The sequence below is a fragment of the Schistocerca cancellata genome, chromosome 5 (genome assembly GCF_023864275.1).
Source record: "Schistocerca cancellata isolate TAMUIC-IGC-003103 chromosome 5, iqSchCanc2.1, whole genome shotgun sequence".
Classification (NCBI taxonomy): Eukaryota; Metazoa; Arthropoda; class Insecta; order Orthoptera; family Acrididae; genus Schistocerca; species Schistocerca cancellata.
This window is the reverse complement of record NC_064630.1, coordinates 427,064,985-427,084,952: the sequence shown is the minus strand read 5'-3', so window position 1 is coordinate 427,084,952 and position 19,968 is coordinate 427,064,985. Positions and strand designations below refer to the sequence as shown.

The 19,968-nt window shown below is 38.6% G+C and overlaps 1 protein-coding gene across 1 annotated transcript in view; it reads right to left on the bottom strand.

The window, feature by feature from the left end:
* The window catches only part of LOC126188281 (cytosolic non-specific dipeptidase), a 178,521-nt gene that overhangs the window by 23,425 nt on the left and 135,128 nt on the right, over positions 1-19,968 (bottom strand). Inside the window, exons 6-7 of the mRNA XM_049929865.1 lie at positions 16,412-16,633; positions 4,292-4,441 (exon numbers count right to left, since the gene is read on the bottom strand). Coding sequence (XP_049785822.1) covers positions 4,292-4,441; positions 16,412-16,633 — 372 coding nt within the window. The remainder of the gene's footprint in view (positions 1-4,291; positions 4,442-16,411; positions 16,634-19,968) is intronic.

Sequence of the window (19,968 nt, the reverse complement as noted above, 5' to 3'; positions counted from 1 at the left end):
AAAGAATTGACGTGTGTGTCATCTATTCTGACAGTGGCAAACTGTCCTTTTCAGACATTTAGTGTTGAAAACCATAAGAACCAATATGTTTGTTATATATTAGTGTAGTTTTATTATACTTGATTTCAGGTCTACTTTCAAGTATGTTCTATTAAGTTCCTTCATTTATTTTTAACTTCATAGGTACGGTGTCATCATAACAACAGCAGTGATTCAGATTTCTTGCATTAACATTGTGCACTTTCTTGAGAATAATTTTTGTAATATAGACATTCTTTGGCCGATTCCTCATTCAGTTCCGAACTTCTCACAATAATGATTAAGTCTAATGGGAGTTGTAGCATTGACACTTACATTTTTCAGTATACTGCCATACACTGAATCAATGTCTTGTTTCTTGAGTGCTGTTTGTACTGATTTTTTGAAACTGAGTCAAAAATTTTCTCAGAATCTATGAATCCCAGAGATAGTGGAAATTCATACTTATGGCTCTGATTTCTAATTTTATTGATGACTTACAAATGATCCCTTATGCAATTATGCTTTGAAAGCCAACTTGTTCCTTTGCCTGATTAAAATCCAATGTTTTTTTCCTATGTATTGACAGTTTATGCAATGACAAATATTCTGATTGCCAGTACCATAAATTACTTTGAATAAAGATTTCAAATATTGGTAGCCAATAAGGCAAACAAAGCTAGAGTTGTCACTTGAAGTAAGCAGTTTTTCTTTGGTACCATAGAGCATAATTCTAACACCAAGCAAGAGGGGAAAGGACTGAAGCCATCGACTCATATCTGGAGGAATCCATGGTGCAAGCCAGTCTTGCACATCCAGACTGGATTTTTGATGGTATCCTTAAGTCCTTTTCATCCAAACCCACTTGAAGTAAAAGGCTGTATCATTAAACAGGACTCTGAATTAGGCCGGTATTACACTATCAAATTTCTTTGTCAAAGATTTGATCAAAGATGTGATCCAATATTCCATCCAATATATTTGACAAAGATCTTTGACGTAGCGCTAGAAGGGGTATTACACTGTCATCAAAGTTTTCGTCAAAGTTCAAGATGGCTGACAACAACTTGTTATTAACCGCAGCAGTTGTATGTACCCCAATTGTATTGTGTGCACATGCGGAAAAGAAGTGGGGGAAAAATGGAACCATACATACGAGGTTGACAGTCTTAAAGTCCTGGGATTACAACTTGATAATAAATTCAGTTGGGAGGAGCACACCACAGAACTGCAGAAACGCCTTAACAAATCTGTATTTGCAATTCGAGTGTTAGCAGACATAGGCAACATAAAAATGAAAAAGCTTGCATACTTTGCCTACTTTCATTCCATAATGTCATATAGGATATTATTTTGGGGTAAATCTTGAAGTCAAACAAAAGTTTTCAGAGTCCAAAAGCGTGTAATACGTATTATTTGTGGAGTAAATTCACGGACGTCCTACAGAAACCTCTTCAAAGAACTGGATATACTAACTACTGCCTCTCAGTATATTTACTTCTTAATGAAATTTGTCGAAAATAATATATCTCTTTTTCCAACAAACAACTCAGTTCAAACATGATCTGCACAAGGACTTAAAAGCACTTACTATAGTTCAAAAAGGGGTCCACTACTCAGGAACACTCATCTTCAATAATTTGCCAGGAAACATAAAAAATTTAGTTAGAAATAAAGATCAGTTTAAAAGGACCCTGAAAAACTTACTACTAGCCAACTCCTTCTACTCCATTGGCGAAATTTTTAATAGAAACAAATGGTGTATTGTATTTATTCATACTATTAGTATTGTTATTTCAGCTTAAAAAAAATCGACATGTTCCACATCCACGAGGATCTCCTCAGCACGGATCTATGGAATGAAAAACTAATCTAATCTGGGTGAAGCCGTGGGTTTTACGACGACACGATAAAAGCATTCAACAAAACTTGTTACGTGAGCTTACAGTGGAAGACGTCAAGTCGTACATCAATTACTTAAAAATGGATGAGCATACATTTCTGTATGTGCTCAATGAAGTGTATCCTCATATCACAAAGCACAATATTCACTTAAGAACTGCTACATCTTCAGAAGACAGGCTCGCTGTAACACTCCGATTCCTTGCTACAGGAGAAGGTTATGTTAGGTTAGGTTAGGTTAGGTCAGGTCAGGTCAGTTCTGGTCAGGTCTCCAATCTTCTTAATCTATTTTTGTATTCAGGGTGCCTCACGTTGTAAAGCGCCTCATCAGCTTCAGACATCTTTATTAATTTTGTAGTTGTCGGCACACACCAATTGTATTTACCAGCAATGGTTATAAAAACACTACAGACGACAGAACGCTGCAGCGATGCTAGCGCTCCATATGGTAACATGTCACATTACAGTGAACAGAAGACAAGCGGTTTCTTTGATCAAATATACAGCGAGGCCCTAGATTTGATCAAATATTGGACGACATTTGACAAAGTCCCTATTACACTATCACATATCTTTGACAAAGATATTGGACAAAGAAATTTGATAGTGTAATACCGGCCTTAGACATATCACAAGATGAGAATTATTGTGGTGTTTTATAAAACAACAAAAATTTTAAGAATTTCAGTTAGTTTAAATCCATGGCTAGCTGTGATATAGGAAACTAATGTTTTACTTAACAGCAGCATGGCATTCAGGAGTCTGAATATTTGTGCTCTTTGCTCCTGCAGTTTATAATTATGGTACAATTCCTGTGTGGAACTGTAATATAAAAAGTTGTTCAGTCCATAAATGTTACTCAAGTAAGTTGCATCCACACAATGTAATTTTCTTTTGCACTAGTGCAATGAAAGTATATGCACAGTAGTGCTAACATTTTGCTTCACTGCTCTTGAAATCAAATTCTTCAAGATTTTGCTGTTCTACTTGGAAAACTGACAATGCATCTATTTACAGAGATTAAGGCTGACAATAACACTTCATTACTGAGAAACCATTTATTTATATCCAAGTCTGAGCTACAAATTTCAAAACAAAACTTTTGTGCTATGGCTGATGGGTGCCATGGCCAATGAAATGCCCAGATACCACAAAACTGATATAATGAATACAAGAGGCTTTGGCACAGGCAGTGTAAAGTCCGGAGTGGTACTGGCCATAAAATGGTGCAATGGCACTCTTCCGATGAGGTTGGTGCCACCGAACACCATGGAGAATGTGGAACACAACAAAGTAAACAGGCTGAGCTGTGTTAAAGTAGGCTTTGTAAATAGCTCGGTAAGTTATGTGGATGTGAGCTGTTTACTCGCATCCTCCAGCAGAGGCGGCAGCCCACAAAACATGCCTGTTATGTGGAGCAGCATAGTCACAGCAGTCACTATAAAAACATTTCTGTGGCTGTGAAACTGCAAAATTCATGCATGATGTTCTCAGTGATTATTTTAAAAAACAGTACAGTAAGATAAAAAAAATGGTAGAATGACATCATTTTTTGGCTTATTGTATGCTACTGGAAAGTGCCCTGAAATTACAAAAATACTCGTATTTATTAGATGTCAACCTTACTAGTTTGTAGGTCATTCAATCATTTCCTTTCCTATTTCCTGTGGGCTTTGTTTCTGATCACAACATCTACCAATAATACAAACTGATCCAGGTATTAGTAAATAAATACATACTTTGTAAACAGTGTGATTACACTTCACTGCTGATGTCAAGTAGCACACAACATTCCCATAAAAAATGGGAAACTATGCACTTTTGACACAGATCATGTTTTTGACAACATACACAAACCTTTCTTGTGCTTCAGACTGCCCTGTCTATCATATTATGCACCTTCCAAGTAATACTATTTTAGAATATTAGGGAAGGAGGGAGGACCAAAGTCCTAGTCTAGATTTGAGTATACTCTCAGTTCCTCAACAATATAATTCATTCTGAAGAAAACTCCGCACTTTGTTACAATAGAGACTAATCTCTGCTGAGATGCTCCTCTTCCATAATATTTTTGTGATACCAGAGTTAAATGCAATTGTCAAGTCATATTGTCACAAACCTAATACATAAAAAGCAAAAAGCATTTAAAACACTTTGTTACTTACACACTGATGGACACATATTGACACCTGCATAGTTTTGCCTGTTTTATATGAAGTACTGCTCATACCTACTCACATAAGTTATTAATGTGTCATCTACTTGACCTGTCATATTTTCCTATGTGTAATGTCCCAAATTAATACTCAGTTGTCAAACTCAACTTGACAGTAGTGCTAAATATATTCAACAGAATTAACTGACAACTCACCTGGAGGGTAAGTGTGACTGGAATTGAGCCACCTTCACGTGTTAGATCAGGATCTACACCATAGACATGTTTCGTAGCTGCACGCGCTGCCAAATAGTGTGGATGATTTGGGTCTGAAAGCCAATATCGGCCACCGTGTCCCATTTTAACCTGTAAATAGTAAATCTTTCTTCAAAAAAAAAATGTAAGTGTTGTAAAACAGCTATGTAAAGGAGGGGAAAAGAAAGAAAATGAATAATTTCAGATGTATCTGCCATCCTCAGTCTAGCCTACTGCCATCTTGAGATTTGAGCAGAAATGCTCTGTCATTGTGCATGGCACATAATAATGAACAGAAAATTCTTACTCTTCTAACAAGTATTATTTACAAAATGTGTATCTGTATGAAATGATATCGTCATGTGATAACCACTTTCAAGTCTAAATCCAAAAGGAAGGTTGTCTAGGAAATACAACACTTAGCACTGAAAGCACATTTTCATGAAAACCAACATACAGCCAGAACAAGAACAGAACTGATATCCTGGATGGAGTGTGTGGCTATTTATACGGACATTTACTATTTCAGAATGCTAGTATTTCTACAGACATAGAATACTCCAGAATACACTAACATTACAAAAATACAATATTTCAATAATCTTCAAGAAATGATAAATACTAGGTAACAAATAATTGCTGGTGATCATGCCTGAACTGTTGACCTGCAGCACACCACACTAGATGCACCACAGTTCACAACATGGCTCCCTCTCCTGAAGAAACAGTGACCAGCTGCTTCAGAAGTTCTCATTGGAACTGACTGTAGCACTCTGGGTCTAGATCTAGTCAATGGTCCTGTGTGTAATGGTGTTGGCAGATATTTGCATGCTGGTTGTGTTGTTACACCCTCTTCACAGTGTTGAACATTGAATGTAGCCAGCCCCCCCCCCCCCCCCCCCAGTCGATGCTTCACAATCGTCAAATGAGTCTTCAATTTCCTTGAACTTCTCATGGTCAATCTGCATCTCTGGACTGTAGTAGGGCTTCTTACAAAGGACATGGACGATGTCTATGCACTTCTGTCGTCTTAATCAAAGTGCTCTCAAACTTTCTCCTTGGCATTCAGGATCTGTATGGGAGCCAACTGCCTTGCTTCTTCAGTCCTGGTGACAGAGTGTTTCATATAGTCACCCTGTGTATTGTACAGTTGGAATGGGAATAGTGTATCCATTGTCATTTTGGCCTCACAGCCATGAAGCAAAAAGAGCAGTGTGAGACCTGTTGCATCTTGCTTCACTGTATTGTATGCAAATGCCGCAACAGGGGCAGTATTGTAGCCCAAACTCTCTGTTCAATGTCAATGTGCATCAAGAGCATATCTGCCAGAATTTTATTAAAGCCTTCTGTGAAAGCACTCATCTATGATTGGTAGGTATTTGTCATCCTGTGGTTGATGTGAAATTAATTCTGATACTAGTCTCAATTGGAAAACTTTTCAGTGATCACAGACCATTACACAGGACGCTCTGTGCTTCAAAATGATAACTTTGACAAGGAAGTTTGCAGTTTTCAGAGGTTTGGAAGTCAGCACAGTTTTGGTGGCAGTATAAAGGGTGAGCTAGTCCACACAGACTTTCATCCATTGATTCGTGTTTGTTGACTTCAGGAATCTCCCCAAAAGGTTTGGTGGAATGGCGATGGAATTGGTACCAGATGCCCCGGAGGTAACCGATGGGCACTTGCTTCTGTTGTTGGCATTCCTTACAGTGGCTCACAGGATGTTTAATGGGTCAGTAGAGACCTGGTCAGTGATACTTTCATTTTGAGTCTGTCTAGATTTTCCATGAATCCCAGGTGACCATATGTTGGAACATCATGGAAATACTGCAGGAAAGCTGGCCACATATGAGTTGGGATGACCAGAAACTATATCAGCCCCAGTGAATCATAGTTCCTCTAGTACAGTGGTCTCTTTATGAAATAGAATTCTCCTTTGTTGTTCATCCTTCTTCAAGCCTACAGTTTCTAGCAATGCTGGATCTCCCCCCTCTTCAGCAGAAATGTCATTTAAAGCATCACTGTGCTTACATCTGCTTTTGTATACCATGGTGATGTCATACTGCTGAAGCCTCGGTGCCCATCTCACCACTCAACTCAGTAGAGCCTTAAGACTTGTCAGCCAGCATAGAGAATGGTGATCTATCACCATGATGAATGTTTTGCCAAATTAATAAGTCCAGAACTTTTTGATGGCCCAAACAACTGCAAGACACTCTTTCTCTGTTGTAGGAAAGTTCATCTCAGGGTTGGAGAGACTCTGGAAGCATAAACTATCACATTTTCAGCACCTTCGTGAAATTGCACTAGAACACCACCTATCACATGACTGCTAGCTCTGGTGTGAAGTTCTGTCTCTGCAGTCTCATCATACAATGCTGCAACTGTAGAAGATATTAGCACCTCCTTAAAGACAACAGAAGATGTTACTTGCAGCTCATTCTAGGAATATATGGCTTCTCCTTGCAGTAGTTACTGCAACACATGTGCCTTATTACAGAAGTTGTTTATGAATGGCCAGTTGTACAAGCACATCCCAAGAAAATTTCTCATATCACATTGTGCTGAGGAGTTGGAAAATCTGGATCACAACAGACTCCATTACCATTCTGTAGATGCCTCAAGATTTTTATTTCTTTGGAGGAGAAGAGGCTTTTTTCAGTTTCAGACAGAAGCCTGCAATTTGAACACACGTCAATAAGATTGTCAGATGGCTTAGATGTTCTTCAGATGTCTTCAAAATTGACAATGTCATCCAAATGGAAACAAAATATCATCCATTTATGGTATGAAGCAGGTTATCCTTCACACATTCGAATGTGGCTAAGCATTAAACAGTCCAAACGGCGGAACCTTAAATTCATACAGGTCATCAGAAGCTACGAAATTCGTCATTTACCAGTTAGTGTTTTCAGCGTCAATTGACAAGTAGCCTATTTCCATGTCCCTAGCTCCTTTTAAGCAGTCTATAATGTCATGAATGCTCGGCAATGGTTAGACATCTTTCTTCATGATTTTGTTCCGTCATCAGTAGTTGACATAGAAATGCCATGTGCTGCACTTCTTCTTCACATGTACCACAGGAGGGGCCAAGGACTTTCTGAAGGTTCAGTGATGTCATCTTTCAGCATCTTCTCCGCTTCCTCTCTGATTATCCTTAGTTCATCCAGTGACACTCTACATATATGGTGGCAGTGGGTGGATGATTCCCATTCTTCATACAGTATTTTACCATAGGCTGCTGTGTTTTGTCACTGATAGTTATTGTTGCAATACGTGTTCCTGTTGGCTGGCCAGTGACACCCATATTCCCATTTGAGACTTTCAGCACAATAAGCTCTTGCATCACAGAACATTTGAAAACATACAAAAACTGATACAGAATGGGTGTCACTGGCCAACAATGTTTATAGGTCAAGCCAGGTCCCATTCACAGTTCAATAATAGCTTTCTCCCTCGACTTGTCTACCAGTAGTGGAGTATGATTCTTCATCAGTGACAATAAGCCGGTCTTCCTGGACTGGTTCTGCTGTCCCTAAATGCGTACCTTTAGGGATGAGTTGTGGCTACTTGTGACAATTAGTGATCCATAGTTTTCCTTGAGTGGCTACAATGCTTACGATTGTTACTTGCATTTAGATTTCTTTTATAAGTCTGAGTAGTGAGTAGGTATCTGCAAGAGGCAAAAGCCACACAGTTTAACTCGTCTCATTGATGAGGGCGGGATAGCAGTATCTTCAACAGCAAAAAAACAGTTGAAAGTAAACTCAGTTACATGTACTTGTTGGGATCACTATGTCAATCTGGAGCTCTGATCTCCTATAGTATGTGATTACTTGTGATGCCTGCAAGAAGCCCCAGCTGAGATTAGCATTATTACTACATTCCGTTAAGACAACAGTTCGAAGGACTGTGTTCCATCATTGATAGTTATCCTTTGAATACACATTGAGCTGGGCATATTTCCCTTTTTATGACTTTCAGCACAATAGCTTTCATATCACAGTGCATACTATTCTTTAGGTGACAACGATTAGAATCCAACATTACAGTAAAGGAAGCTCCCTCAAGATGACTAGCACAAAGAGGTTGGCTGTCTATGATGACATTAATGAAATTTACTGATAAATTGGTAACTGTCATCCATGGAAGATTTGTATATGTGATGGCTAAGCAAATGGCTGGTACCTCTGTTTGGCGGTGGAAAATGACTACAGCACACTGGATACAACAATGGGCTTCATCACACAGGTTGACTATAATTACCTGTAATGATGGCTGATGTCTGGCAGCTTAGCTGTTGTCAAAAACTTGCCTTCTTTCTCTACAGTAGTGTACAATATGCCCAGGCCATCCATAGTGGAAAAACACTGGCATGTGTCCTCTGTCCACCAACTGTTTGTTCTTCTATGGAGCGTTATACTTGACATAGGACTAGGTTCTACCTGTTTTGGTCAGGGGCTGGGCTGCTGTTTGATGGCTGCAGCATAAGTCTGAGTTGTCCCAGTCCATTTTTCCTGGCAGATTTAGCTATTGCCTCCCGAAGTACTGGTCAACATTTGTAGCTACCATCTCTTGCTTACTCAGTCCAACAGTTCTAGTTGCCATAAAATGCTGTATCTCTTCTCTCATTAACTGTTGTATGAGAGAGGTGAGGTTGTGGTGACTTCCCACAACTGTCATAGAGACCACATAGGGGAGTCAGGTCATACATCTTCTATCTGTTTCTTTTCTGTTGCATTTCCTAGATGCAATGGCACTACTTAATAAGCTCCTTGGCTGTTGTGACATCCTTTGCCAGAACAGATTGGTACACATCTTCTGCGACTCCTTTCATGAAGTTTGGGATATTGTTAGCTTCTGTCATATTCAGATTCACCATTTGGCATAGGGCCAGAACATTCTCTACGTATGATAGTGTCTTTTCCCATGACACTGGTTCATGTTCTTCAATTGTTCATCCACCAGTCAGACTGCCTGTTGATTGTCACCAAATTTTTCTTCATTTTGGCCTGAAACATCTCCCAGCTAATGACCTTCTCCTCATTGTTCTCAAACTCTCCTGAGAATTTCTGTCCAATTAAAAATACACATTTGCCAAACACATCACGTCATCCCACCTCCTGTATTTGGTGACTCAATTGAATCCTTTCACCCATTTCATTGGGTCTTTACAAGCATCTCTGAAAAACACTGATGAATGGCTGATGTGCAGCTTACTTACTGCTGGCTTGGAATCCATTGGTCTCCTGAATACAAGAACTGTGGGAATGATGTGCTGCTTGTATTCGAGTCCCTGTCCATGTAGGCAAAAGCTTGTACATTGCCAAACTGGATCCACAATGATGTAGATCTTTTGAAGGACCCAAGCCCTCCACAAACATGTCACATTGTAACCACAATCGAAGACAAAATGGCAAAACCAAGGTTGTCAATGAAATACAACACTTAGCAGTGAAAGCACACTTTTTATGAATGCCAACATAAGCTACTGCAGAACTGACTTCTTGGACAGAGAGTGCAGCTATTTATGCAGACACTGAATATGTTAGTACTTATAAAAATGCTGAATATTCCACAACATACTAACATGGGATATTTCAAGAACTTCCCAGAAATGATAAATATGAGGGCATGCTGAAAAGTAATGCCTCTGAATTTTTTATGTGAAAACTTTTAAAGCTTTTTAAATAAAATGTAGTTTATCAACATTCTACATCTTATTCTTCATGTCCATAAATTTATTTCTCAACATAGTCACCCTGGCAAAGAACACATCTTCCAAACTATCAAAGTGAAGTCCTCAAAGGTACTCTACGTTTTGAAAACAGATGAGAATCAGATGGGCCACATCAGGACTAGTATGGAGGATGATCGATGACAGAAAACCCAGGACATCAGAGTGTTGCAAATGTCACAGCATGCTGAAGGAGAGGGTGTTCCATGTGAGGACAATTTCTGTAGTTAGAAACTTGACTACAGCATCCTGCATGCATTGACACAGTTATGTTACACACCGCCATGTTATGCACTACTATTTGGAGCTCTCAAGGGGCAGAGAGTTGCAACTTGTGTCAGTAAAGTGGGAAAGTCAATCAAGTAATATGCATAACATGTAATATCTCAGCTAATATTAAGAACAGAATAAAAATTCAGAAGCATTACTTTTCAGCACACTCTCATACTAAATAACAATAGCTGCCGCTGGTCAGGTTTGCACTGGTAACTCACAGCATGCTGGCCAGCAACATTAACCACTACACCACACTGCATGCACCACAGCTCATGGCAGTATTACTTTATAACAATATAATATTTTTCATAATTGTGTCTTAAGTTTCACAAGATGATTTCCTCCACAACTACTAATGTCAAGCTCCCTTCATCCTTTGCTCTAGCACCTTTCCACAAAAACTTTATTGTTGATTGTTGTTGTAGTTATTGGAGGGAGTGGCAAGTCATGGTCATCTACATCTGTGCTTATATGTGGATGTATGTGGGCAAATTATATACCAGGTGTCCACAACTAAAGTTCCCATTTCAAAATGCCGTAGAAAGAAAACCACTGCTCAGAATGATGTCAAATTCGAACACCATGTTATTGATGCAAGGGGAATCATCATTTAATAATAATTTCACCAATAGATGGTGTTGTGAGTGAAATAATGTAAATGGGGTCAGCTACAAATGACAGATGAATCACAAATAGAATGACTATAGTTTGAATTGCATATTACACCATCCATATTGTTCACTGTGTATGACTGCAAGAGTTTGGCAGTCAACAGTTGTAGCACTGTTAGTTAAGTGAGCCCTTCCCATCACAGCAAAGTTGTACCACATCAGCTGCAATAAAAAAATCAATATATAATTGTACTGAGGCCAAAAACCACATAAAAAGCAAAATAACATCGGTTTCTAATTGTTGTGAGATTGGCACAAGACATGTTCAATACGCTGCCCACTGTTTTCTGCCACAATTTGAAATCAAGAAGCAGCATGTTAGAAATCAGTGTGTCTCTGGGGGGGGGGGGGGGGGGGGTAACATTCAGAATGTGTTGAATAATGCTTGCCTTCAATTCAGCTGCGTTCATAACTGGAGCACTGAGCACATCATGTTTCAGATCACCTCACAGCCAGAAGTCACATGGATTAAGATCAGGTGATCTGGACTGTCAGGCTGCAGGGAAATGACAGCTGATAATTCTAGCATTTCCAAAATGTCTACAACAGCTACTTCACTGGCTGGGCAATGTGCAGAGGAGCACCATTTCGCATAAAAATGTTGGAGGCTTGGAATGATGTTGGAGCACAAAGGGTTCTGATAGTGTTTAGTAAAGACATTATAGGAAACACGACCCACAGGAGTCAACTCCTTGAAAAAATGCAGCTCTGTGATAAACAATGCTGTCAACTCACATCACACAGTCACCTTTGTAGAATGAGGTAGTACTGGTTGATGTGTGTGCAGATTTCCCATTGCCCATATTCTGCAGTTCCATGTATTGACATATCCTTGGAGATGGAAATGGGCTTTGTCTGTCCACAGATCATTCATTGTCCACTTCTGTGTGAGCAAGAAATTCCAGAGTAAACATTTGTCTTACTGGCAGATCAGTAGGAAGCAACTCCTAAACATAGGTGATTTTGTATGGATAACAGTGCAGAATGTTTCATAGGATTTTATGCACCATGCTTGCAGGTGTCCAATTTTTGGGCAATTCCCTGTGCACTACATGTTCACACACCACTGCTCGACCCCTCCTACAATACTTTAGCAACATCTTTGGCAGATGTCAGATCAACTGCTTTCCTCCACTTGCCACATTGTTCTTCAAAAGAACCTGTCTTTTCAAGTTTTGTAATCATTTTCTCCAGACCCTTCAGCAGACATTGGATCAATACCTTTTATCATATCCTCAAGTATCCAGAAATTCTGCAGGGCTACTGGTGCACAATCACCATTCTTGTAAAAGATCTTCACCAGCAGTGCATGATCCTGCATGGAGACAGTCATGTTTGGCATCTCAGACACACACCGAGGAACAGCCATGTGCTGCATGTCTGTTGGTGTGCATATTCTGATGCTTACCCAAGGATGTTTCCTTCCACATAATGTTGAATAAGTGTCTTTACAGGATATCAATACACGATTTGTTTGTGAGTTTGGCTACATGCTAACCATCTACTGACTACTTAAATTTAATGAGTATGAACATATTAAGTCTCTGATACTATTCATGTAAGTAACCATACATTGAAAATATTTTTTTAGCTACCTTGCTATCAGTTTTTGATAAATATTCAGATGTGGAATAGAAGGCATTGTAGAGAAGAAATGATTTAGCTGTGCTACTCAGCAGATATTTCAATGCACATCACGAGCAATGAGGCTTCACTCACAACTGTCGCCAGGTCAAATAAGGGAGCAGTTCTTCAAATTGAATGATATCTACCTCCTTAATATAGATAAGGTGGCATACTTCAGTGTTGGAACTGGATCATCTTCAGCCATTGATCTGCCACTTTACTCTCTTGCTATAACTCATACTGTTCTTTGCATATTCAGAGAGGATCAGCACTTCAGCGATCATTTCTGTATTTGAATCAAACTATGAGACACGTTAGCACCTACCACCAACCAGCGTAACTGGATGACAATCAACAGCAGTCAAAATCCAACATTCCAATCATATGGTAATTAACACCCATTTTGCAGAGAGGGGGGGGGGGGGGGAGGGAGTAGAATCTGGCTTCATGAACAATACCCTGATTCCTAGAGGGAAACAATAATAAACCTCTCCTGAAAATAAGGAGGGATTACAGCAACCCTCATAGTCATCACAGAATTGCACTTATGACTGGTATAGAGAAGATATCATTAATAACTGCTTCATATGGATTTTTGAAATCCAGAAGACTTTTCAGTTGCCTTTGGTGTGATTTTAGGAGGTATCACTCTATGTACACAGTCCAAGTTTTCCTGGTGGTGGAACACAAAATATGATAATTATTTGACATTGAAAAGGCCTGAAACACTACCTGGCAATACAGTAATTGCTTCCAAAGGTGTCTTTCCATTACTGTATGACCTTCCTTAAGAATGGTACTTCAGGTTTAATTGATGTACCCAGGAGAATGGTATTTCACAGGGGAAATCGTAACTCTTCCTTTTTTTAATAGCCACTAACAGCGTATTACCCACAGATGCAAGTAGTGGAAATTATTTCACATTAACAGCGTATTACCCACAGATGCAAGTAGTGGAAATTATTTCACATTTGTGCATGATTTTTGTTTGTATTCTAATCTCGCTTACTCGACAACTCAGTTAACATTAAGGGGTCTAAAACTAAGAGCAAAACCCAGGTGCTTCAACTTCACCTAGATAAATAAGTAAATGTGGATTATCAGGTACATCATGTTATTAATCACTCTGAAGTGTGACTGATAATGTAATCCTTAGTTTGAAGAACCAGTAAAGTTCATGATTCTCGTCTATGGTGAGAAACTCACATGGTTACCATACCTGAATGATCTGAAGAGGAAACACTAAATGTTCTAAAGGTATTACATCATCTTAGTGGCATGTTCAGGACAGAGCACATGTATTGTATGTGACATTTTACAGAGCTTATGTGTGCCCATTAGTCAGAAAATGAACCCAGAAGATTAAGTGGCAAACAAGATACAAGTGACATCCTTAAAATACTATGGCCACATGGGAACCAAATGTAATTTTATTGGGTATCAGGAAATGTGGATGACCAGACAAAATGGCAGTCTGATATAGCAGCAAGCGATGCTTGCAATGAAACTAATGTAATTCCATAACCTGTTTCTATTGGTGCTATTGCCTTATTGTTTGTTGAGAGATGGAAAAAAATTATCTGAATGTGCAAATAGTGTGAACAAATCACCCTTAACATAATTAAGGACAGAGATCCCTACAACACATGGTCCCTTCTGCATGGTGCCTAGGATCAGTTTTGGTGTACACCCAATTTGATTGATTCTGTTTTGTATCCTGAAATGAGGCCAGCAGTTATCCTTGACACCATGTTTCAGTTAAGAATGAAATAAAGTACAGGTAAGGCTTTAATGTTTCATGAATTGTCCCACGTTCTGTCCAATGCACTAGGTACAAACAATGAGGTGTGAGCAGGTGCGTTATCATAGAGCAAAAGCCATGAATTTTTCCCTCACAGAACTTGGCTTTTTTCCAAGACTGCTTCATGCTAACAGTATTGTACTTTTAAGTAGTACTCCTTATTGATTGTTCAATCTTGTGGCAAGTAATCATGGGACGCTACACTATTACAGTTGGAAAACACAATGAATGTAACTTTAACATTTGATAATGCTTGTGGAGCTTTTTTTCAATCCTGGTGATCCAAAATGGTTCCACTGGGATGATTGAGCCTTGGTTTTGATGATGTATCAGTAAATCAATCTTCCCTCCTCATCCTCATGGTACATTCCAATAGTTCAGCATCATTACTGAATCATTTACTGACACCCAAGCAACTTGCATTCACTCCTGCTTTTGTTTGAAATTCAACACTGCTGGAACAAATTTTGATGTCAAACATGTCACACCAAAATCTACAAAGAATTTTCATGGCACGAGTCAATGAATACGCCAATATCATCAGTGATCTCTCTGACTGTAATTTGACAATTGTTCATGATTTTTTCCGCCCTTTTTTCCCCACAATTTCACCAGTTGACGATGTAATGGGATGCCCAGAGCTCTCTTCATTTCCATTATCTTCACAGCCTTCTTTAAAATGCTTATACTTCTCATAACTTGTTTTACTCACAGCAGACTCACTAAAGGCAATTTTTTCTTATAAAAATAATTGCCAGCACTACTAAAACACATGTAACCTTTTTGACAGCTGACAAATTAAATATTTGAGCTAATATTGTACAGATAATTTTCAGACATCTTTACCAACACAATAATGAAAAAAAAATTGCTGAGTCAGATAAATACAACATGCTAAATTATAATATTTCCATTACTTTGTTTATACATCTTGTATCTGTTTCCTCATTCCCTTCTGTCCTCCTAATATTGTTTTGTAAAAGATGGTCGAGCCACATTTATTTAAATAATGATTTTGATCATATCTGTCCACTTTCCTTTTTGGGTAAGTGCTAAAAAAATTTAGTTTTACACACAGTTGTTGCAGTTACCATTCATGGAAGGGGATGTATCACGTACATCAAATACAGAGCTCAGAGTAAAGATGTCCATGATCACAATTAGCTTGTAAACATCAGGCCACATATTGTGGAAAAGTATTACTCAACAGGTGCAGAGTCTACCTGCTGGAGAGCATTTGTAGTCTCCGTGGAGAAAGAAGGAATGAAGAAGTCAAGTACCATGGAAGATCTGTGGCACCAAGGGAGACTAATATGATGTATATGTATGCAATTGTTGATATATACAATTCACAGACTGAGGAGTCTTTGAGACACTAATATTAGTTGGTTCTGAGATTAGTAACTTCCCGTGTAATGTATAACAGTTTAGGAAAGTTTGTGGCAATGTGCAGAGTTAACTGGTACCAATCTACACTTTATTTAAGCACAGAAGCAGTGTTTTTCTTCTGGCCTGAGCTGCCAGAGTTGGCAGTCTTATCTTTATGAGGTGTGCCAGCTTGTGTGTACGAATGGTGTTTATTTCTCTTTTGCTGATGAAGGCTATGGCCAAAAACTTTATATAAGTGTCTTTTTATTGTACCTGTCTGCAACTTAACATGTCTATCTTTTCGTACATTGTTGATATTCCTACCAGGAGTTTCTGCTGTTTAATTTTCAGAGCCACTATGACACAGAACCAATTTATCAGTCTGTTTAACCATCCATCATCATATTTTCTGGTTGGGGTATATCTTCAACAAATCAAAGTAAACCAATAGATAAGATTTAATTGCAATGTATAAAAGAAATGGTATCGTACATCACACATCAAGTCCATAGTATCTCTATCTCTCTCTCTCTCTCTCTCTCTCTCTCTCTCTCACTCTCTCGCTCTCTCTGCAAACATGAAAGAAGTAGTGACATGTATACCTTAAAATTGTTTGTGCTACCTCGCTTCTTCCACTGTTCATTAAGATATTTTTCAACAAGAGCCTGCACTCGTTCTGGTGTCTGGTTGGGTACAATACGAATTGAAAATTTACCAATGACCTTTGCAGGTATCACAGTTTTTGCTCCTGGATCACTAAATGCACCTTCAATTCCATGCAATGAAAGTGTTGGATATCTCCAGCGATGAAGTAGCAGCTCAATCTATTAACAAAAAGGAAATAAAAGCCAATTAACATAAACTTATAAATTTTTAAAATACGTGAGACTGACTACATCTTCCATGCTTTTTCGCTGATCGTCTTGTGTGAGCCAGTTCATGCTGAAGCCACAGGGCGAAGCCAATGGTCAACTCCTGAAGACCATGGGATGATACAGGGCAAATAAGTAAATGAGGGGCTGAATTATGATCATAGAGCTGTCTACCGTCCCCATTTTACAATAAGCAGTCATTTTCAAAGTAGCACATGAGCAGAAGTGCTACTGCACACCAAGCTGATTCCTAGAAAATTAAGCAAATTTACAGTTAAAAATATTTGAGATAAACTGAAAGGTGCATGTGTATTTTACACACAAGCCCTCAAGAATGGATTCTTTAATGTTGGTGTTATACAAGAGAGTCAAAAGTATACTTCATTTTTTTGTAACACACTCATGACATTCTCAGTTCAGGGATGTTCCACTTGGAAAATCAAATTTGCCTGCAGTCATCCAGCCACTTTATGAATAATATTTTGTACACTGCCTTAAGAGAAAATCATATTTATTTATGTGGGCAATATTGAACTGCCAGCAAAGTGTGAGTACAACACACTCCAGTCACCTGGTTTAGTATTATAAGCTTCAGCAGAATACAGCTTCAAAATTAATTTTGCTAAGTATCAGTTCTTCAAAAGTACTGTTGGGTTTCTTGACTTTGCTGTACAATGCAGATAAAAGGACTTCCAGATGAGAAGACAGATGCCTTTCAAAACTTTCCAGAAATGAAATCTATTACAGCATTACAAAGTTTCTTTGGATTAATGTGATATTTAAGGAAGTTTATCTCAAATGATTCTACAACCAACAAACTTCTGCATGACTTAAGGAGAATAATTAGGAATATAAGTTTAAAGAACATGCTCAACAACATCCTTTCATGAGGTATATTTGTGGCGATGTTAGTATTTCACCACAAAGTAGCAGCGAAAGAAGTGAGTAGCGCATTATAGCATCACATCAAGGAACTTTTATATTTGATTAAAAGTTTTTTTGTTTATTCCTTGGTTGTTGAGTTGTTAGTGTGTTAAATAAAATAGTGTACTAGATTATCTCGTGTCTGGTTATTGTGGCTCATCATAACTGGAAGAAAGTAACCACCACAGTAGTGACCCTGATGTGATTCATTGTAAATGAAGATTTTTTTTTTTTTTTTCAAAGCAAATGACCAGCGTAACCATGCAAACAGCTGTGGCACATGTCAAAATGGAATAACCCGCAGCCTCAACTACATCGCAATTCACAGACACCAACTTCATTCGTCAAGATGCAAGTTCGATGAATCATCTGGGACGTGTCAAGCTTCTGCTGTTTTGACCCAACATCTAGATTTATGCACGTTGAGTATATCCCCAACAGCACGATGTACTTACAAACAAAAATAAATACATCATCATGGCAGAACATTTAGAAGATTGTGGTAGAGGGAACAGAAGATGTTCTACCACAACATTGCTACAGCACTTTAAAGGAGGTGCTTACGCAACCATATACTTTGATGCTGGAACTCTGACTAGAGAAGGCCTTTTAATGATGAACTGATGGGTAACCAATCTCTATCTCAAGTGATGGAGGCCTTACACGCATTGGCAGGATCAGATTTGTTGCTTGAACAGTCGTTACACATGCTTTGGCTGTGCAAGTTGCCTATGAACTTTCATACAGCAATACCTTATTTACTCGAATCTAAGCCACACCTGAAAAATGAGACTCGAAATAAAGGGAAAAAAATTTTCCAAATCTAAGCTGCACCTGAAATTTGAGACTCGAAATTCAAGGGGAGAGAAAAGTTTTAGGCCGCACCTCCAAATCGAAACAAAGTTGGTCCATTGTAATATGAGAGACAATTTAGGTCGAATGAATGACGATACAGCTACAGTAGTTTGGTTCGAGTCGTAAGCTTAGCAGTTAAGCTTTACCAGGTAGCCACTGCTGTGCGTCAGGCACTCCGTCTGTATTTATACGGGTACCCTTCCTTTTTCACGTGCTTCGTCTGGTTTGAATCGATTGCTTATTTTGCTTTGATCTGATAAGTGCCGTTTTCTTTGATATAGGTGTTTATGTCACTCTAAACTGAAAATACATTACTGTACAGTGTCATGCATTGTTTGCCGCATTCTGATAGTGCGTGTTTATGGCCTGTCACTGCTCGCAGCATGGCTTGCTTTTGTGCACGCTACCGCCACTTACAATTAAAAAAAAAAAAAAAAAAAAAAAAAAGGGGAGGAATCGTCTCATTAGGGAAACAATGGCAAGAGACTGCTATTTGTTGTTACTTACACTGCTGCTTTCTTTGATAATGATCAACAAGAACCAAATAATAGACTGTGTACATAGAACATGTTCTGAACGAGAGTTAGGCGAAAATTTTTCTCCATTTGGAAACCTTTGTGGCCGCTTCTTTAGTACATCAAAATCTGCACAGAAATTAGTCATCTTAGATTTAAAAATCTAGTCAATTGCCATGCTTCATTTCTGACTGTATCACTATTGGGCATAAGAATAATACGAATATAAACGTGACACGATACGTATATTCTTCCGCATTTGCTGTTGTCTCACCCTAGTTTCATAGTTTATTAGACAGACAGGATTTAAATGAGATAGCAGCAAACACGAAAGAAAACATGGCAAAATGTTTATATTCGTATTATTCTTATGGCGAAGAGAATACTGTATGTGATTCAAATTTCATCAGGTTCCTATTAGCAACCATCTCTTCTCACAGGTAGGAAAAAATTCAGAATGTAGAGTTTGCTATATTGACAAACATCCCAAACAGTGTTGCCATTCAAATTTTCGGAGTACATTGAAATTCTGCTACATTCGAAGATGAACAATACGGAATTTGTATTTACTTCGTTGGATAATGTATGGAAATGCAGCGGTTGAAACTCGGGCAGAGAAAAAAAAGCTCGTCTTCTACCGTTTTTTTAAATTTTTTTACTGATGCAGAGGTTTTGGCGCCAGTATTTATCTTTGTGCCTACAAAGCATGCCTGTGTAGCGCTACATATATTCGACGGCAGAAGTTAGTTGTGGCGGCACCTACCAACATTTTTCAGAACTTACGCGTGCATTGCACTCGATTCTAAGCCGCAGGCGGTTTTTTTTATTACAAAAACCAGAAAAATTGTGGCTTAGATTCGAGTAAATATGGTGGCCACTTATCAAGGTTTCTCACTGTAAGAGCTACTGGGAAAGCCAGACATAGTAGTGAATAGCCTAGTGGAAGTTTCCGTATGTGTCACCATCATAGAGTAACGATGAACAAGGAGGAGA